Raw genomic sequence first — 22,413 nt, forward strand, 5'->3', positions numbered from 1 at the left:
TCTCAACAAGACAGTTCTTTCCCGAATAGTATTGGACAATTAATTCTTGGCTAAAAGGAGTAAGAAAAGTAAAAGTGTAAGAGAGAGAAGATGAATTGGTAGGGTCTGGCAGAAGAGGTATATGGAATAAAATAGAAGAGAAAGGTCAAAGTTCTTTCTTTAAGTTCTCAGCTTAGTATTTATCTCTCTTCAGTAAAATAAGCGTGGGTTATCCATATATTTTTCTAATAAGCTTTTCATAGCTAAACATTGAATGATGTCTTTGGTTTTCATTGTGACCCCTATCTTTATTAGATGGCTTATAATCATGTTGGAAGTTTTATGATTATTTTATAGTCATATTATCTCAGCTATTTGGGAACTGCTCTAAAGAAAATGCCTTGTTTTTCTGTAATATATCTGTTCCTAAGTGTGAGAACAGGAATGTGTGATCAGCCTCTGCCCCGCAGTTTATTATTTGCATGGTTCCGTGCATGGACTGTATAGATATGTTTATTATTTGCATGGTTCTGTGCATGGACTGTACAGATAGGTTTTACGCCAGCTGGGGCACTAGTGTTTCTAGAATCCAATGGTGTTTCTAGATTACAAATGACCTCAGCCATAAAAATAAAAAAGGAAAGAAGAGAAAAGGATAAAAGAAAGAACAGTCATGCCAAGAAAGGGCTGAGACCACACGCAGCACGGACTGCGCCTGGTGCATGCCCAAGGACAAGGCCGTTAAGTTCTTCATTTGGAGCGTTGTAGAGGTTGCTGCTGTCAGGGACATTTCTGAAGCAAGTGTCTTCAACGCTTGTGTGCTTCCTAAATTCTATGTCAAGATGCATTACTGTGTAAGCTGTGCCATTCGTGACCAGGTAGTCAAGCCTTGATCTCGTGAAGCCTGAAAGGACTGAACACCCTCACCATGATTTAGACCTTGGTGCTGCATCACAACCTTTGCTAAAGTCCATGTAGAGACTTCTGAGGACAGAAGAAGAGAGTGCACTGGAAACATAAAATGGAAGTTATACTTAAGAAAAGGAAGGAAGGAAGGAAGGAAGGAAGGAAGGAAGGAAGGAAGGAAGGAAGGAAGGAAGGAAGGAAAGAAAAGAAATTATTACCAGTGTTGACTGGGAGTTCAGGTATTGCTGTTGGTTAGGGACATGATTTGTTTCCTCATGCTGTTTGGGCTTCTTGACAGCATATTGGTATGATTCAAAAAAGAGACAGGTTCTCTCTCTCTCTCATATGTATAGATTATAATATATATGTATATATAGTATACTATATATATATGTGTGTGTGTGTATTAGAAGCATTGAGTCACAGATGATACATAGGATCACTTTTTTCATATTACGTAAGAGCCAGCTCAGATATGGGAGGAAGGGAGAGATGATCTATTAGGACTGGAGTAGCAATGAAAATAGCCATTTTTGATCAATAACGTCTGCTGGCCACAAAGTATTTCTATTTTCACTCATGTAAGAGGTAGTGAATTCTTTGCTCCATTAAAGCAGCAAGAGAAACTTCAAGGGTCAGAGTCTCAACATCTGAATCAGGTCTCAGTGTCAGGAAGCATTGGGCCCAAAAAGTAAGTTATTTATTCCGTGTAAACTGAAGATAGAGAAGGACAGCATGACCGTAAAAGAGAGCGCTGTCCAAATGGGTACAGATGGGACCTACCAAGAAGCCACTGATCCAGAAAACGTGTGAGCCTGAGCCAGGTATGTCACCTGGTTCTCCTGCTTTAGTAAAGGAGAATGCATTTTATTTGGTCGTTGATATTTCCTACTTGTCTAGGAGGAGTCTTACTATACTATCTGGCTTCAACTCAGACCTCTTGCCTCAGTCTCTCAAGGACTGTAAATAGGGGCGTGCATCACCATGCTTGGCTGGGAATGATTAATTAGGGGTTTGTTTCTTTCTTGGGAATGGTTCTTTGTAGTCTTAGCCTCCCTCTCTGATCACACACACACACACACACACACACACACACACACACACACACACACGAAATGGCCTATGTTTTAGCTTAAGTATCTTTCCAGACCCAATTTCTGACCGTAAACAATTAAAATGAATTTGTTTTTTTTATCCTAGCTAGTATTCTAGAAATACTGCTCTTAATTTGGTGAAATTCATGTGAATCTTATTTGAATTTACCCCCACTAGTCAAAATATAGCTATAAATGTTTTTAAGATAGTCCATCTCCACTTAGGGCTGCAAGCAAGGTTCTGTGAGACAATGTCTTCAAGATTCTTAATAGCATTTCATTTATTTGATCATATCTATGAATCATATACCTTTAAGATCCTTATAGAGCTGGGGATGTAAGGGGACAGCCTTTGTTTTGCATGTATAAAGGCCTGGGTTTTATCTCTATCACTGGGCAGGGATGCCTAGGAATTTCCTTGTTTAGGGGAGTAAGCAGGCTCTTAGGAGTCTTCGAAAGACTTTTCTATTGATATATGGTCTTGCGAAAATAGCCTAAAGTCTTTCTGAGGTTTTAGTAAAGAGTCTTCATATTCTTAATCTCAGTCTTGTGGTCACATTTTACGGACAGCACCTGAGGTTAGGTAGTTGTCTTGAGGCTGTTCCTTTGAAAATGGTGGCCAAGGCAGATTGTTCGTTTGTTACTTATGCCTGTTAAATTAGCATACTGGAAGTGGTGTGTCCTTCCTAGTGTAGCACTTCAAAAACATAAGGCTCTGATTTCTTCCCTGCAAGGCTATGTTAATATGATAACTTGGATACGGTGATGTCTGCATGTTTTTGTCATCCTAAAGCTATTGCTAAGGACACACTTTGGGCACACAGTTGATTGTTGCTTAGGAGAGCCATGTGTTTGAATTCTAGAGAACACTGTCGAAGAACAGGGGTGTAAAGTAGCCTGGAAAGAAGATGTCAGGGGCTGGAGAGATGGCTCAGTGGTTAAGAGCACTGACTGCTCTTCCAGAGGTCCAGCAACCACATGGTGGCTCACAGTCATCTATAATGAGACCTGGCGCCCCCTTCTGGCATGCGGGCACACACGGAAGAAATGCTGTACACATAATAACTAAATAAATCTTAAAAAAAAAAAGATGATGTCATCAGGGAGTCACCATGACTACTTTGAAGATTTGAGGAGAGACAAATACGGAAGGATCTTCTCATAAGTAAAGAGACTAAAAAGATGTGAAGGGCTTCTGGGCATGACGCGCTATGCTGAGGGACCGACTGATAATTGTGGTCACGATTGGAACCACGGTCACTCAGACGATGTGGTGAAGTGCAAGGCTTTGGCAGACGAGTTAAATTTAACATGGCTGTAGTTTCACTGGACCCGTACAAAAGTATAACATAATACAGATGAGAAAGGGGGCATTGGAAAGTTGGAAGCATGTGCCAGTGGATGATCTTCCTGAGGTCAAAGAATACAAGCAGTTTAAAAAGACAGAGGCAAACGGCAATGAAAAATCATAGGTAGCATCAGTGGTTAAAAAACCCCAATAGAGGTCTGGATATAGATCAGGGGCCTTGAGTACCAACCTCAGTACCCCTTCAGGGCTCAGAATTAGATGTCTATGGCAGACAAGGATCTGAGGGTAAAAAAATTAACTCAGATACATTGCCTCTACATATTCTTTATTTTTCCATGTGAGGGGAGAAAGTGAAGCGAAAGGGGGTGCTGAGGAGAGGAAGAATAAGGGGAAGAATAAGGAGAAGAAAAAAGGAGAAAAAGGGGAAGAAGTAGACGTAGCAGGGAGAATAAGAAGAATAGTAAGAGTAAGGGCTGATCTCCACATGGTTTCTAGTTTACAGACATAGTTGGAAAATTCAGTAGGCAAGAACAATGATAATATCTATATCAAAACCACAAAGAGGGCAGGTAGAACCTTACAAAGCAGTGGCCCAACCCAGAAAAGGGCCAACATTCAAGGAGAAGTACTGACTCAGTAGGTAGAGTCCTTGTTCTGCAGAGTACTTAGGTTCGATTTCCAGCACCCACACGGTGGTTCACAACCATCCATATTCCAGTTCCAGCCGATTCGATACTGTCTTCTGATCTCCATGGGCATCTGGCATGCATGTGGCACATAGACATACATGGAGGCAAAATCCTTATACAAATAAAATAAATAAATCTAAAAAATAAAAGTGATACAAAATTTCAACAGGGAATTCTAGAGAAAGATTTGTAGATACAAATCAGTGGTTTGGTTGAAATCAAGATTATCAAAGTCATGTGAAATCACTTAGAGGCAGGCTTACTATCATATCAAATTTATAGTCTCCATTTTAAACATGGACAAATTATATTCATAAAGATTAAATGATTTATCCAAAGTTACAAAGCTGGTAAATGGCAGCGGGCAGATGGAAGATCAAATACTTGGTCTCAGCTCCCCAATTTTTGTATTATACAAGCTACCTCTGGTTCATGATAGTTTCCAGCAAACACAAGATAGTCATTATTGACAGAAAATGTTTACTATTGTTTAGTTCTTCGAGACAAGGTTTTCCTTTGTTAGTTCCGGCTGATCTCAAACTTGCAGCAATCCTGCCTTGACATCGTGGATACCTAGATTACAGATGTGTGCCATCATGTTCTGTGTTGACTGAACGCACTTAACATTGGATTGGTTTTACTATTCTAGGCTTATTATAGCATGCCAATGGAAAGAGAAGTAGCGTTCAGAATACATTCCTAACTTTAATAATTGGACTTACCTTTTAAAGTTCATGTAGAAGCACCCATACACAAGGTATTAAGTAAACTGTCCACATAAATGAACTTTTCTTAGTACACTTCTGGTAAGATAGCATTTTCTCTATGCAGTGGAGACCATCTCATTTCCTATGTTTACAGTGATTCAAGTAGAGCTTTGCTTTACCATAAATAAACCATGTCCTGGGGAAAAAGACAGGATAATTTTGATTATTTCTATTTCATGAGACTTTATGAAAGTGTACTTAGTCCCTGTTGATGGCCGTAAGTACTATTTTATATTTCAGTAGAAGGCACAATGATATCGTTAATGGATGGCTTTCCAGTCCAATCATTAAAATAAGAATACTTAGCATACTTTCACAATACTACGAACAAACAAAACAGAATTGCACGCACTGTTTCTGGTGTAAATTACAAGGGGCCTTTCCTTGCAGTGCATGTAGCTGTGGGTACTTGATTGGAATGGCTGCATGGCTCCTGAGCGGAGTGCTTTATCTTTGCTGTGATCACTCCCCTTGTGATTCACGGTGTCTTCTCACCTGGATTTTATAATTCGCACGAAAATATTCCCTTGAAATTTGAAAACCTAGAATACTTCAGCGTTGTTTTTAAGGATTAAGATAATTATTACTACTGCTACGCCTGTTGTTCTTCTAAAGACTATCCTAAAGACGGCCACTATGTTCTTCTAGAGATGAGCTTCAGTGTCCTTTATCAGTCGCATGAAGATATGTACCTCCCTCTTCCCGGAATTTGCTAGTTCAGATCCCCCAAGAGCTGGAACCTGGCTGGTTATGTTAATAACATTGCCTCTGTGTGGTAGTGTCCCCCTCCCCCGCCCCATTTCCGGGGAAGATGTGTCATATAGTACCAAAGCCAAGGGAGAGCTCTATGTAGAATTCTGGCCAGAACATATCCTGTTTGGGACACAGGCCGAGTTAACCAAGTGTGGTGTGGATACTGTTTCAATCCCCTGTTTTGTCTGAGGTAAGTCTGCACTACGTAGATTGCCGTTTTGTCCAAAACACTTGGAAATGTGAAATATTTGCCATACCTGAAAACAAGCAGCAGAAAGGCTGCTGTTGCTGTCTGTGCAGCAGTCATTCTTTCTGCTGCCCTTTCCCCCTGAATCCTGTTCCGCGAAGAAGACTCTAGAGTATTCAGTGATTAATGCCCTTGTCAAGGGATTGACCTAGGTGTGGCCATATAACGCAATTCTGTAAAAGACGTCTGAGGAGATTAAATCTAAGTTTTGTAAAAAACGTTTGTTTACCTTTAAAGAAGCGTGGACTATAGGCTAGCCACCCCTCCCTCCTTCCCCCTCCCTCTTTCATTCTGTTAAGTCTTGGGATATATTTGTCTTCATGAGGTTCTTAGAAATTGCAGCAGCTACATTAGGGCCATTAGAGGAGCCAATTAAGAGAACAGCCCAACCATTATACTGATCGATGACAGAGCAGAAAGTTAAAAATTCTCTTGGGGCTGGCGTGATGGCTCATTGGTTAGAGCACTGGCTGCTCTTCCAGGAACCCTGGATTCAACTCTAAACACCCACATGGTGGCCCACAATAGTTTGTAACTCTTGCTCTGGTAGCTATGATGCCCTCTTCCGGCCTCTGTAGGCACCAGGCACACCTGCGGTACACAGACATACCTGTAGGCAAAATACCCGTATGCATAAAGGAAGGACAATAAATTTTAGAAAACAAAGTGCCCTTAGTCTCAGTGGCGCTGTGGGTGGGCCAGCCCTGGAAGTACCCTGATGTGGTCAGTGGTAGCCTTCAGGCTCGCTACTGAGAGAGCTGCCTCAGAGGTAGAGCAGATGAACAAATTAACCCTTAAACCAAGGAGAAATCAGTTTAGGCACAGAGTGAACGTCCAGAGCACAGGTTCGCAGACTTGGAATAGGGAGTGAGCTGGGGAGAGGGGGCACAGCAGCTCTCTCTGAGGCATACAGTGTTCCACATACTGCTCCCCTCATGCTGCGTTCTCTTCTGAGGGTTCCCAGAAGGTCCAGAACTGACCTAAGAAAGAAAAAGATGGCTAGTTATCGTCTATACAACCCTTATTCTCTCAGTTATTGGGCAAGCTCATAGATAGATGGTACCTACATATAACACAATTTACCTATTACCTAGTCATCCATACTTAAAATGTCTCAAAAGTACACACACACACACACACACACACACACACACACACACACACACACACACAAAGGCTCAAATTTATTCATCTAACAGCTGGATGTTAACTGAAAATTCAATTATAATTGCTCTGGAATTTATAATAAGAAGATGATAAATGTCTTGATATTTTAATTACTTTTTAGGTTTTTTTTTTTTTTTTTAAAATCTGCAACACACAATCTAGCACATCCTAGCTGGCTCTCGCTTAAAGCAATGCGGTAAACCTATTCCGTGGAATGGGCAGACGGCTCAGTAAATAAGAGCACTTGCTCTGCCAGTGCTAGGACCTGAGTCTGAGCCCCCAGTACTGACATAAGAAGCCAGGCATGGCTGTGTATTCCTGTAGGGGGCAGAGAAAAGTGGATCCTAGGAGCTCACTGGCCCGCAACACTAGGCAAAATGATGAACTTCATGTGCTCACGCACATATGTGTACACAAGTGCGCTCTCTCTCTCTCTCTCTCTCTCTCTCTCTCTCTCTCTCTCTCTCTCTCTCTCTGCCTCTCACACACTTTCATCCATGACAGGTGAAGGGGAAATATAAATATATATTCTCAAAAGTAAATGACACTTGGACTTTAGTTTCCTGACCGTATAGTCATAGATTCTGCAGCACTGTAGGTATATTTGTTTACATTTCAAACAACTGTAGGCATGGTGCTCATGACGGATCGTGTGTGCTCATGATGACAGGCCGTGTGCCATGTGCTCATGATGGGCCATGTGCTCATGATGGACCGTGTGCTCAGAAATTTGCGATTGGGACAATTTGACTTGATGATTCATAAAACCATTTTTAGAAGATTTTTTAAAAAGTTGGCTCAGTGTGTATAAATAGTGTAGCATTAAAAATTTATAGCCTCATGTATTCTTTTTAGTTATTCATGGTAATTTTATTTATATTTTAGTGCTTTAAAATATCTAAAGACCCTTTTGGACCTGGGAAGATGGCTCAGTAGGAAAAGTATTGGCTGTACTACAAGGACAAGGTTGCTTGTAACCACAACACTGGGATGAAGAGACTGGCAGTTTGTGACCTGCCTAGAAGACACACCCAGTACAATAGGGCACAAATGTTAGGAGGATAACTAATCATTTTAAAACTGGATTTGAGGCAAGTTCAATGAGATGGAATCCATCCCTGACACTGTTAATGAGGCCAAGAACCTAAGACTAGCTAGGCCGTGAACCTATCTAGTAAACCTACTACTATTCCGCTAGAGGTGCATAACCGTGAAATGACTCCTAATGATGTATTGCGATACGCATGGACCAGTGCATTGTTCAGTCCTCAGCAGAGAAGCTTCTTGCAGTAGATGATAAGTAACACAGAGACCCATCACTGTACAGTGAGAGATTTAGGAGCACTAGCGGTAGATGGGATGTCTTTATCACTCCCTTTCCCTCAAGTCTCAGGGATCTAATAGAGAAGAAAGGTGAAAAGATTGTAAGAGCCAGAAGTAATGGATGACTCCAAGGAAACAGTATTCTCCAGACACAACAGGACTCCTGCACACATGAACTCATAGCAGAGATTGCCTGCCACAGCATGCAGAAGACCTCTACAAGCTCTAGCTAGAGAAAATCCCAGTACTGAAGTGGACGCAGAGTCCCACGTCTAACAAAGAAACTATACGTAATTGGTAACTTCTGGGAGAGAAAAAAAAATCAGTTTGTTGCTGGGTGAAACTGATGATGATTTTTCTCCTCTTATAACACGTATGACTATCTTCCAGCACTGTGAATGCTGGTCACGAGGGATGAAGCTTCTAGGCGAGCCCAACCTCAGTTCCTCCATGTTCAATGATATGCATACATGCTGTCTTCAGCAGTGGGTTCGAGAGGGTAACCAACAGCATTGCCAATAGTCTGTGATGTCTTAGGAGTGCTTATGGACCCCTTTGACAATGACTGAAAGAGTTGTATCCCATTTCTGGTACTGGGGATTTAATTTGGTGGCATATGATGTCTGTTTGTGCTATTATCTCCCCCATTGTGTATCTCCATTTAAATTCATTATATACAGGTGTATATTTTAGGAACCTTCTTCAGTAGTAGCTTTCTGATGCAGGATGGTGCAGCAGTTAACAGGTCTGGCTGTTCTTGTAAAGGACTGGATTCAATTCCCAGCACCCACATTGTGCGCCACAACCATCTCTAACTCCAGTTCCATGGTATCTTACATTCTCTTCTGGCCTCCATGCACAATGCGTGAGTGTGGTATACAGACATGCATTTAGGCAGAAAACCAATACACATTGTCTAAAGTAAATAAATAGATAAGGAATTAGGTGAGCATCCAATCACATAAGATTGTTTAGAAGACTTTAAGAATAGCTTCAAAATGTTGATGAGGTTTTACTTTTCATTTTCTTTGTTTTTATTAGTCTCTCTCTCTCTCTCTCTCTCTCTCTCTCTCTCTCTCTCTCTCTCCCTCTCTGTGTGTGTGTGTGTGTGTGTGTGCGCCTGTGGATGTGGTGCTTGGGCGTCAGTGTGCATGTGACAATTTGGGAGAGGTTGTTGTCCTTGCACGTTGTGAGTCCCGGGGACTGAAGTCAGGTTGTCAGGCTGGGCAGCTGGGCAGTTGTCAGATCTTTACTTGCTCCCCCATCTTGGCAACACTTTCCCCATTCCTTTTATTTTTCTGTGTGTGATAGGAACTAATAATTTATAAGAAAAAAATAGCATATATGACCCATCTGGTAAGATATGAGTAGTAAGAAAGCTATAGTAAAAAAACAAGACTAAAATATCTATAAAAAAAAATACTGGTGTTGCTACAGTTTTCTAGCTCTGGTGTTGAATGGGGGAATCGGCTCTGCTCTGCCGTGGGCTAACAGGTGGTAGAGGTGCTTCGGTTTTCTCTGTTTCCTTGTAGAAGCGCTAGCTGTCTAGCATATTTCCTCCTTGCTGCCTCCTTCCTTCCTCTTCCCTCTCTGCAAAGTGTTGATTTCGTTTTAAAAATATGATTTAAAGAATTGTTAAAGTAGATATGTGTGAAGCTGATGCATATTTTCAACCGTGATGTATATTTAACCCACCCCCACCCCCAGACCCAGAGCTTGGAGAGTGTGCTCGGCAACCTCTGTGGCAGTATCCTCCTTAATTGCCATCTCTTTTTCATTGTAGTGAGTTGCTGTCCTCTGGTTATGTAGAGAGACACATTGAACGTGGAGGCAAGGTCGTGGAAAACAAAGTAAGTGAGAATTTCCTTCCTTTGGGAGCAATCTTTTTAAACTGAGTTTGGGACTCAGGACTTTGTGCTCGTTGAACATGCGTTCTACCAACTGAGCTGTACTCCTTACGTGAAATTCTACCTGCCGTAAAGCATGCCTCGCAGCTAGTCTCTGGAAGGTCTCTGCTCACTTGTCACAGCCTTCTGCTTGGGAAAAGTCGAGTGCAGCGCATTCGATTTAGGGCATGCATATGAATGCGAGGAGAGGAATTCGGTCCAATGGAAAATGTCACTACTGCATTGATAAAATTGCAATTTTAATATAAAATATTTTAAAGTGTAATACTAACACAGAGATGTGCGTAAACCATGTATGGACTGATGATTTGTTAAAGGTCGGTGCCTATGACGTCCATCCTGTTCAAGCTGCAGAGCGTGGTCATCGAGCGCACCTGTTGCTTTGCACATCCAAGCCCCGCCTCCTTGCCTTGCAGAGACCCTCCTCAAAACCATCCTCACTGTGAGGCTGTCCTTTTGGCACCGTGATTTATAGTTTGATCACCAAAGCACATGGCTCTTTAGTTTTGTCTATGTGTGCTTTAACTTTTCTTCAGCTTTATTTGATCTTTTCTTAAGTTTACTTGTTGCAGAAATGAAATTTTATTTTATGCAGTTTCTCATAGTCCAGATTCTACTGTTGGTTACGATTTTATATTTAGAGCAAGTAAAATCCACCCAAATAGATTATCTTTAACAAATAACCACTTAGGACCTTCCGGGCCTTTTAGGTCTCATTGAATGCAGTTTTATCTTACACAATCCTGATTTTAAAGTTCTTTCTTTTATCGCCGTCTTTATAACTTTCTCCTCCAAGGTTATTAAAAGTCTTTATGTACAAAAGAGATACTTATTTTTATTCTTTTAATGAGACAAAAGTTTCATCTTTAACTTTTGCATATTTTTGATCCATTAAAAACTAAGTTCTGAGAGCTATGCCGGTGGCTCAGTCAAGCAAAATGTCTAGCATACAAGTGTGAGGACTTGAGTTCTGGTATCTGGCAGCTGTGTGGAAGCCAGACAGGAGGCTCCCGCCTGGAGCCCCGTCAGTGCAGAGGCAGAGATGAGGTAGAGGAGTCCTGGGGCCCGTTGACCAGCTCGATTTAGCCTATTTGTTCAGCTGGATGTTCATTGCATCTCAGACTCAGTCTCAAAAGAAGATCCTGATGTTATAGAAGATCCTGGCGTTGGCCTCTGACCTTTACATGCACAGGCACACATGTGCATGTGTGTGAATATCATACACATATACACATGCATAGTCACATATACCTCTTACAATAAAAACAAATGCAAGATTCTAAATGTAACATTTTGTGTTTGATATGAACTTTATTGTTTGTCTAGGTCTACACCTGTGTTCCAATTAGGTTTCCTTTATAAATCATGATAGCTCTTATCTAAGTATTTATAGTATGTCAGAGACATTAGTTCCCTCTCATAATCAATATAACAGTCCTTGGAGATATGTATTATTTCCTTTTTATGAAGGAAACAAGTAAGACTTGTGAAGTTTTAAATTCTGCCCAAGGTAGATTAAGAAGTGACAGCATCAGATTTAAGCCCAGGACATCCAATATTAATTCATATGGACTTTAAAAGACGAATTGTATATTTGTGCGCACAGATCTTTTCAGATTTTTGTTTTTTGAGAAAGAGACTTATTCCTGTAGTCTGGGCCGGACTCAAATTCACATCAATACTCCTGCCTCAGCCTTCTAAGCGCTGAAATTACAGGTGTGATCCCCCCAGACCTGGCACCTAGAATGTGAAAGCACTTGCTGATTAGAATACAGTAGGGTACAGTTTTCAGTGTTGAGAGTGGAGAATAACAACTTTGGATTTGAAAGAGAGGAAAACTGAAGACATGAATGGTGGCAACAGATCCCAAAGCACACAGTTTGTGGTTTTTAAGTTTGACTTTGTTGTTGTTTCTGTTACTGATTTTGTTTGTTTGTTTGGATTTTTGAGGGTGTGGCCTTAGAACTGCACTGAACTCGTGGTATTCTGGGTCTCTGAAATTTCCAGTTACAGAGGCCCAGCATCCAGGACTGATACTGATAACCGGCATTTACTGCTGATAACTTGGTTGTGTGCACTCTTGTGTGCATGTGTTCCTCCCTCGAAGTGGCCTGCTATCATTAATATAGCTTTTCCTGCTTTATAGAGAGCTTATACAGACACAGTGTGAGCCTTGATGAACTTCATGGCCAGGCCATCTGCCAGAGATTACCTACCAGACAGACTATAGTGCACAAAATACGAGGGCCATGAAAAGTTGAAAGGGATTTTATTAGGCTTTTTTATGCATATGTAACTGGTTTTGGAGGTTTCTAATAACAGTGACAATACACCATTGCTTTTAATCCATGAACTAAAGCGGTAACTTGTCTAAAGACTGTATAGGTTTTCTCTCAGCTTGGGTTGAACTAACTTTGTTTAGTTTTTCTGGGTTGTCAGTTGCCTTGGGGCAATGCTGGTGACCCACCTCCTTCACTTTCCCTGCGTGAACATCTTGGGAAGATAATCCTAGCACAAGTTTTCAAACACTAAGTGAGGAATGGAAAATCATATTCTTGTAGCAGTGGGTGAGGGGACAGATTTCCTCAGGGTCAAAAAGCAGAGTAAGCATTTCTGTGGAGCTGTGGTTCATCTACCTCTCGTGAAAGATCATAGCCATTCGTTAGCATGATTATTTCTGAGTATTTTTAATTGTTTTATTTCTAATGATAATAAAGCGATGGCCAATGAGTGTCTATTTTAATAGCACAATTATTTCTAAATATAATAATTCCAGCTCGCCTTTGTGTTAGAGTCCTCAATACTAAAGTTAGGCATGTATTGACTTTAGGCTGGCAGCTAACTGGTTACTACTCTTTGACTTGGGTACATTTGATTTTCCCCAGAAATCATTGCTTCGGAGTCTTAATTGGGTTCTCAGTGTCAGGGGAAAGATGGATAAGAATGCAAAGGAGTGTGGGTCAAGGTTAAAATCTTGGGTAAAAAGATTGAAGAAAATGCTGTGTGATGGGGAGCAGGTGTCAGAGGAGAAAGTACTTAATGGCAAGAGAGGTTACTGTGACACTTGGGGAGCCTTTTAGGCTGACAAAAATGTATTGTAATTTCATTAAAAATATTTTAATGCAAACTCAAATGGGCCTTCTTTCTGGAAACAGATAGGGGAGTTGACACAGGAGCAAAGAGAAAGCCTGGGTTTTCTACATCCATCTTTCTTCCATAAGGGTATGCGTGCTATGAAAGATTTCTTGAGTGTGTGTGTGTGTGTACGCACGTACATGCCCCATGCCAGGTGAGAAGATGACTTGTAGGAAGGAGTCAGTTCTCTCACCCCACCATTGGGGTCCTGGGATTGAACTCAGGTAAAGGCAAATGCCTTTACCCATGGAGGCACCTTGCTGTCTCCCCATGAACTGTTTCCTTCTTGGCATACTACCATCTTCCTGCAGACACCTGCACTACTAAATTCCTTTTGCATTCATTTTCCTAAATCAGATTCCCAGCTTATTTCTTCCTTCCTAAAATAGAGATTTTTTTTAACCTCTTTAAAGTCCTATCCTAATCTTTTTGTTTTCTTTAACGAATATGTTAGAAATGGGGAAAATGCTACTCTAAGGGCTGTTGTAGGAAATCATTCAGAAAAACTTTAAATGTGGTGACTGGTAGGGCAACAGATATTTCCCTAACTTTCTATTTTCCACGAACCTAAGCAGCACCAGGAGAAGACTACCTGTCATCTCCATCACACTTGAGGTTTCTCTTGTCTCCTTTTCTAGATTCCTTGCCAAGAAGCCCAATTCCTATCTAACCTTCTAACAATTCAAAAGCTTCCTGTGTGCTGAAAGAACAGCGTTTTTGACATACTCTTAGGTGTTTTATTTAAAAAGCAAAACAAAACCCAAAACCCTTCACAAATAATTCTATAGTGTGACGAACTGTTGTAGACTACTTTCTTAGATCAAAGCACAGTCGGTTTTCATTAGTGATAGAATTTGGTTCATCTAAGATGTCATTGTTTAGTGAGTACATTCTATTATTTCTACCTTTTTTTTTTAAACTAAAAAAATGACAGGAGCTTTAGTTCATGTATCCTTTTATATGCAACTAAAATTTCACTCAAATTGTTCCATGTAACCGAATAGTACAAAAGTACTTGAATTGTTTCTTTTGCACTCCCAAGAAGTGCAGATTAAGTATTATACTGTCAGGTCAGAAAATCTCATCAACATGTTTGTTATAGCTGAAAAGATGAACACATCTATAGTTGGTTGTTTTGTATTAATTTACTCTTTTGGGGGGCCTGCTACCCAGCTCCAAAATAAGTGGAGGCTTACTTAGGAATGCCCGGCCTTAGCCTGGCTTCTTTCTAGCCATCTTTTCTTAAATTGCCCCCTCTACCTTTTGCCTCTGGGCTTTTGTCTTTCTCAATTTTTGTATTTCTTTTTTTTACTTCTTACTCTGTGGCTTGCTGTGTATCTGGGTGACTGGACCCTTGGGTTCTCCTCTCCTCCCTTTCTTGGTTCTCTATCTTTTCTGTCCATATTTCTCCTCCTATTTATTCTCTCTGGCGCAGCCCCACCTGTCCTTTCTCCTGCCTAATTGTTGGTCATTCAGCTCTTTTTTAGACCATCAGATAGTTTAGACAGGCAAAGTAAGACAGCTTCACAGAGTTAAACAAATGCAACATAAAAGAATGCATCAAATATTTGCAACAAATATTCGTTAAACAGCATAAACAAATGTAACCCACCTTTAATATTCTGCAACATACAGAAGTCAATCTGCTTTTGCTTATTTTTGGATATTGACTTTCCTTATTGATTCTCAAAACTGCTTTAGCCCTACAGAATCTCAGTTCCGTCTATAAAACATTAAATAGGAAAGAAAAATTGGGCTTTGGTGTTTAGTGACTTCTGATAGATGTGTTAGAGCAGAGCCATCCTCACCGCTCTCAGTAGCTTTTTAGTGTAGCTTTGAGTTTAGAAGCTACCTTGGGGATGCAATGCAAGCAGCAGCTCCTGGCACCAAAAGATCTCTGCCAAGCTGCTCTCTCCATCCCTATCATCCCCCTCCCCCCTTTCCCTCCTCTTCCCACCTCTCTCTCCCCTCCCCTCCTTTCTCGCCCCTTCTTCTCCTTTCCCTTCTCTCACCTCTTACTTTCAGGCTTTACTCTGTAGCTCAGGCTGGCCTTGAACTCAGTTTTCCTCACATATCCTCTTAAATGCTGCAATTGCAGTGCATTAGCCACCATACCTAGCATACTAAGCCATTTTTTATTTAATTATTCTGTATTTTTAAATAACTCAGCAACAGCCTCCCTCTTCCAAGATGCCTCTCTTACTTACAACTGTATCTTATCTTTGAGAGACGCATGATTTTTGTCTAGAATTCTAAATACAGTAGCTTTTGCAGAGACTCTTGGATAATGCTTAGTTACCTTAAGAGTCACTGAGTCATATGGCTGGGGAGATGGTTTTAGAAAGGAATAAAAAAATGAATTTATTTATAGACGCTGTTACTTAAGCTTAAATCATGGGCTGTGTGGAGATAGGAAGGCTTCCATGCAGTGAAAGGAATTCAGTGATGTGCATTTTAAGGCTGGCTAGTGGGGAAATGTCATCCACAGATCCTAGGTCCTTGGAGGAGCTCTACCCACTGAGCTGTACCGCCAGCTCTGCAGCAGAATTCTTTACCAGAGCGTAAACAACGATGACAAACATTCCCTGATGCAATGGCAGGACTGTCTGGCCACTGCAGCTATCATGTGTTAGACTCTGTAGCTACGTTATTTTTGCAGCTGCACTTTCTGAGAGATTTAGGTTAAGCCCTGCCAGCACGAGGCTTGAATTCTGAGAACAGAACCTTTATTGCAGGACAGAAGTCAGGTTCAGGTGTGGGAGATACAAGTCACATTAACACGCCTCGCCGAAGTTCTGTTTGCCAGAAAAGAACTGGTACAGTCATGGTGTGTGTCTGTTACCTTCCTACTGCTGTGAGAAGACACCAAGTAAGGCAACTTTCAAAAGAAGGAATTTAACTGGGGACTTGCTTACACTTTCAGAGTGTTAGTGCATGGCCCCTACGGTGGGAATAAGGCAGCAGTCAGGCGAGGCGCTGGAGCTCACATCTGATCCACAAGGAGAGGCGGAGAGCTGGGGGATGGAGAGCTAGCCTCAAAACTCACGTCAATCAAAACTAAGGTACTACAGATAAATATAATTTTAGAATAAGTTACTTAGAAAACTTTCTTCTCAAGTCCCTTCTCCAAGGCAGTTTAGCCATGCCTTACTTAAAGTTGGCCAGTTAATAAGATTAGAGTGATTTAAATATTTGTGTTTGTTTATACATCTTTGTCATAGGCGAATATTTGGTTATCAGATGTGAGTACATTAGCTTTAAATTCTATTATTTTTATTTTATTTTACTTTATTATTTTATTTTATTTTTGTTTTTTGAGACAGAGTCTTACCATATAGCCTTGGCTAGCCTAGAACTCACTATATTCATAAGGCTGGCCTCAAGCCTAGAGATCTGACAGCTTTTGCCTCCTTAGCACCGAATTCAAGGTTCCATAATGTTATCATTTTATTTTTTTAAGCCTGGCTTACTGTGTGGTCAAATTAGCCCTTAATAATCTTTCCTCCTGCACCTCCCCACATTTTATATTTTATAAATTAATACTTACATTTTTTATAAAGCTGATATTACTACTACAGAATTCCTATCTTCATAATATTGATTTTAGACTATATGTTGACTTGGGCGGACATCTGGTTGCTTTAGGGAGCAGGTGCTGTGCAGAACCTCCCTCCCACCCCCAGACCTCAGATTGCAAAGCATGATGGATCTCAGTAATACCATCTCTCTGTCCCTCGAGGTCACTGAGGTAAAGGAGGTCCAGACCCAGGCTCGCCTTTCAACCTTCGCATTTTGACCCTCATCCTTTCAGGCCTCCTCTGCACACACAGCCTCTGAATCTGAGCCGGTGTGGGTTGAGGACTCGGTGGCCCTGCACACAAACCTAGAGACTGAGAATCCCTCTTCCAGCCGGGCATGGTGGCACATGCAGGTGGATCTCCGTGATTTTGAGGCCAGCCTGGTCTGTGTAGTCAGTTCCAGGACATCCAGGGCCATGTAGAAGGACTTTGTCTCATCCCCACCAACACACATGAGAGAGAGAAAGAGAGAGAGAGAGAGAAAAGAGAGAGAGAGAGACAGAGGGAGATGGAGAGAGAGACACAGAGGAGAGAGAGACAGAGGGAGACAGAGAGAGACAGAAAGAGAGAGAGAGAGAGAGAGAGAGAGAGAGAGAGAGAGAGAGAGGAAGGAGAGAGGAAGGAGAGAAGAGAATGAACCCGTGTTTCTATCTTTCTCATGAGGAAAATGAAAACTCGGCTTAATTCATTGGCTAGGCCCAACTGCCCAGAAAAGAACTGATTTAAAACAACAACAACAACAAAACCCCAAGCAAAAGCAAACAAAACATATATTGACCTCATACTAATACTGATAACTGGGTTCCATCGCGACAGAAGACCAGAGTTGAAGCAGTAACAAGAGCAAGTGTTTCCCATGTCCTGGACACCAGCGGACTCATTTCACATACCTATTAAGCGATCTTTTCTTTGTTACCCTCAGTTTACATATAAAGAAACTGAGGCACAGAGGGTTGAACTTACTGGTCCAAGAATTTGGGGTCAAGAAGTCTGGTACTAGGATTTATATTCTTATCCAGCACAGTCTGGAGCTCTCTGGAGACAATCATAATAGCAGAGGAATTAGAATGTGAGTCTCGGCACTCCAACACTTCAGCAACACCTCCTTTGGCAGTTGTGTTTAATGACCTATGATGTAGAGATGGAGTTAGTTCAGATGAGTCTCAATTATTCCAATAGAAAAAGTCCCATTCTTTCAAAGAAGACCAAGTCCCTCCAAAGGGTGCCGATAGTCTCAGCCATTTGTTCTTGCAGTTATTTTTAGTTCCTCTTTATTCTCTATAGAAGTTAAATTGTGCATTGTTCCCTACTGGGGAACACAGTGGCATCCGAGCCATTATGTCTGAAATATGTTTCGGCCTCGCACATGGCACGCACATGCTCCGTCCTCCTGCCCGTCTTGTGCCTACACATGCGTTTATCTGCACTTGGAGAAAATGTGAAATTTTATGAGCAAGAGTAATGAAGCTGAAACATACCATCATCTTGCCAAAAACTTGAAGAGATTTGATCATATCCTTGCCAATGTCATTAAAGTGTCCATCCCCCCTTCCTCTCCCTTCTTTTCAACACACAAAGGAGCTACACAATCTCGTAAACAAACAGAAAATGTTTGGTCCGTCCTCACGCATGCATTAACTGTTCCAGGTCTTCTGCTAACTGTCTGTGTATGGCTCATCTCCTCTGTGGTCTTGATGGGGCATGCATTTCCTCTCTGGCAGACTTAGGCAGACATATGCTCCTCTACCATATTGCAATCAGTGTGGTTCAGGAAGGTCTTGGATTTCATGATTTGATTCTCTTTGGATTATGGGAAAAAGAGTTCTTTGAGGAGTAAGTTTCCTTTCCTTCTGAGCTGAAGGTTGCCCTCGGTCCGTCCTCACAGATAATGCACCACCTCCTTAGTGGTTTTATAAAGATTAGGAGTCGTCTTCACGCTGTCGCTTAAAGAAAATCTATTGGCTCGTCTCCAGCTGATACAGGTCAGGCCCCAGTGCTGGGACTCCAGAGAAATAAAGTGACAGCTGCTGTCCCCAGGAGTTCTGTCCTTGGGTTTTGCTGGGAAGCTGTGTAGTAGAAAGCCCCCCTTCTTTTCTTTCTAGTGTAACGTTTCTGTTTGCCCAGTTAAGTATCCGAAGAATTCTGCCGTCAGTTAACATTCGAGATCTTATCTGTGGAGATAGATGATATTTAAGATCTTATCTTTGAAACAGTTTCAGCGAAAAATATTTAAAAAGCAAAGTGGCACTAATTGTGTTTTGTGTCTAGAACTAATTACAGTAGAAGAGGTTTTCTATTTTAATTCTGAAACCAACCTTTTCATTATATAATGCCTTTTCAAATACACTCTTGGCAATTTCTTTTGGTATCAGAGTGCACTGTTATTAGAGTAATTAGAATCAAACAGGAAGTTGTTTTAGCAGCTTAAAATGCGCGTGTGCGAGAGCGTGCACACACACACACACAATTTTCCTCTTGGCGTTGTTCCAAGATATAGTTATTTTCTTGTTCATTATTAAAAGCCCTTGCTTTCCAGTGAGTGTTACTATAAAAATAAAAACACACAGTAGAGATCGGAGAATCAGGATCCTAGGCATCGAGTAGTTTGAATGTTTATAGACACTTTAAATAGTAACCTAGGAGGGGTCCAGCTGATAGTTTTTACAGAAGTCTTGCATCGATGGTGTAAGAAAGGAATTAGATGCAGATAATGACAGTTAATGGTTGTAACAGGAAACTCTCAAAAGCGCAGATGCAGAGTTTTAGAGGCAAGAACACTAGCAATGGAAAGTCCTGCAATGTTTGCAGTCCTTATTCATCCAGTAAACCCGAAGAGAGTAAGTCTGCGGTTCATGCGCACAGCTACTGCGGCGTGTAGGGCCTAACTCGGTTCTCACCCTTGTGAAGCTTGTCTCTAAGGAGCCACAGACGCTGTTCAGCTAGTGACCCCTAGCTCCTGCAAAGTTTATAACTAATAAGTTATCATGAAGCTCGTGTTACTGGAAGGGCGTTTGTGGTAGGCTTGATCTAGCTGGTGGCTCGAGAAAGATATTTTAATTCTTCAGGACAGAAAATGAAATTGTCAGGCAAATCCTCTCCCACTGAGCTGCCCTTCGGCTCCACGGCCCTCATCATGAACTGATGCGAACTCCGAAGTTTGCGTAACTGGCAGGTGAAGTGGGAACAGAACGTGTCCTGGCAGTAGGATGAGTATGTTCCGAGGCCCCGAGGCCTTGATGTGGGATCTTGTAACAAGTGAGCAGAAAGAAAGCAGAGGGTGGACAGCGAGACTGGAGCGAGTGGACCGGAGGTGGGGGGTGCGTATGGATCCACACATCTGTTACCCTTCTCCCATCCGTCTTTATAGCGTGGCTGCAGCTGACGCTGGAATGCTGAGTGCTGGGCTGATGGTTCCGAGGCTTACCACTTTGCAGTACTTTAGATAAGGTCTGTTTCGAGGTCACACGCCACCTTTCTCACTAAGTAAAAATTTAAAATGTCTTCGGTAGTGTTCACAGATGAGGCCTCAGAGCCAATCTGTAGTTTGGACGCAGAAAAGCCCCAGCGCTGCCAATACGGTTAGGGTTAGGTGGACTCTGCTTCTCATTGTACCAGTTAGTATCTGGGCTGTGGATTTACTGCCTCCTGTGCGCTTCATTCTCCATTCCTGATAAACAAGACGAAGCACGGAGGTAAACAGAACTTGGGCGGTGGGAGAGCACTGTTAGTGCAGGGCTCCAGAGTGAGGCCGCATGTGCGGTGGCTTTGCCCATGCTTGCTGTCAGTATCTGTGTCTGCTCATGACACAGGCAGCAGATCAGGGGTCTTCACTTTGTCTACAGCAAGTCTTTGGCATAGCATGCATGCCTAGAACACATGCTAGTTCGTGTTCACGGATGATAAAATAAGGACTAAACTTGCCCATATGCTGGAAGTATGGTGGTTTCTCGTGACCTCCAACAGTGCGGATGGAAAGTCCATTTTGACAGGACTGGGGGATATATTATTTTTCCTCTGTGATGAACGTGAACAGGATCAGTTAGTGCACAATTTCCTCACCCTTGTAAGTTCACTTTCTTTCCCAAGGCTGGCTCAAGTTCTATAGACATTTGTTAGTCTATTTTAAATTCAAGCTATAAATTATAACCAATTAACTTGTGATAAAATTTCTATAATTTTAAGGTATTTCACACATATAAATTTATATCAGATATTTTTAAGATACCTATGTGAGAGTTAACATATTTGACTTTTATTACGCTTATTTCCATTCTCTGTGTGCATCTGTATGTGTGCGTTGCATATGTTGTACGGTGTATGTGGTGTGTGTGTGGTTTGTGTGTGTGTGATGCGTATGTTGTGTAGTGTATGTGGTAATGTGTGCAGTTTGTGTGTGTGTGGTGTGGTACGTATGTCCTGTGATGTATGTGATGATGTGTGTGTGGTTTGTGTGTGTATAGTGCATATGTTGTGTAGTGTGTGTGGTAGTGTGTGTGGTTTGTGTGTGTGTAGTGCATATGTTGTGTAGTGTGTGTGGTAGTGTGTGCGGTTTGTGTGTGTGTGTGGTGTGGTGCATATGTTGTGTGGTGTGTTGCACAGTTGTGAAGTGTATGGGTGGTGTATGTGGGGAAGCCTAGTGGGATGAAACCAGCACTTTGTCAGGTGATGGCTGTGTTCTTCCATTTAAACTCCATTCTCAGCACCTTCACCAAATCTATCTGTGATTTCTAATGTCTACTTTTCTCTTTTTTAGGTTATTTAAATGTATTTATTCATTTTTACTAATTTTACATACAGTCACCGATTCCCCTCCCTACCCCTTCTCCCACTCCCCCGCACCTCCCTCCAGCCTGGTCTGCAACCACTCCTACCAAAGGGTACAATCTCACACAGGGAGTTAACACATTAAATTGAGACAGGACAAGCCCCTCCCCCTTGCATCAAGGCTGAGCAAGGCATCCACTATAGGTAATGGGCTCCAAAAAGCCAGCTCATGCGCCATGGATAGATCCTGGTCCCACTGTCAGGGACCCCTCAAACAAGCCAAGCTACGCAACTGTTGCCCACATGTAGAGGACTTAGTTCGGTCCTGGGCAGCCTCCATAGCTGTCAGTCTAGAGTTCATGAGTTCCTAGGAGTCTGGTCCTGCTGTCTCTGTAGATTTCCATGATCTTGACCCCCCTTGCTCATATAATCTCTTTCTCTCTCTCCCCCCCCCACCCCTTTTGCAGCTCAGTCTGGTGCTTGACTGTGGATCTCTGCATCTGTTTCCATCATCAGTGGATGATTTACCCTATGATGTCAGGGTATTCACCAATCTAATTACAGGGGAAGGCCAGTTCAGGCCCCCTCTCCACTATTGCTAGGAGTCTTAGCTGGGGGCATCCTTGTGGATTCCTGGGAATTTCCTTAGCACCAGGTTTCTCCCTAGCCTTATAATGGCTCCCTCTATCAAGATGTCTCTTTCATTGTTTTCCCACTCAATCCCTCCCCCAACTTTACCATTTTGTTCCCTCATTTTCATCCCACATCCCTTCCCCTTGACTGTGTCCCCCACCA

At 41.9% G+C, this 22,413-nt stretch overlaps 1 protein-coding gene across 20 annotated transcripts in view; it reads left to right on the plus strand.

Moving 5' to 3' along the window:
- The window catches only part of Adam22 (ADAM metallopeptidase domain 22), a 218,330-nt gene that overhangs the window by 96,038 nt on the left and 99,879 nt on the right, over nt 1–22,413 (plus strand). For all 20 annotated transcript variants that reach the window (XM_085684035.2, XM_085684020.2, XM_048433607.3 and 17 more), the window contains exon 4: nt 10,018–10,084. In XM_085684035.2, coding sequence (XP_085540161.2) covers nt 10,018–10,084 — 67 coding nt within the window. The remainder of the gene's footprint in view (nt 1–10,017; nt 10,085–22,413) is intronic.

The sequence above is a fragment of the Myodes glareolus genome, chromosome 27, assembly GCF_982192425.1.
Source record: "Myodes glareolus chromosome 27, mMyoGla1.1, whole genome shotgun sequence".
In the NCBI taxonomy this organism is placed as follows: domain Eukaryota; kingdom Metazoa; phylum Chordata; class Mammalia; order Rodentia; family Cricetidae; genus Myodes; species Myodes glareolus.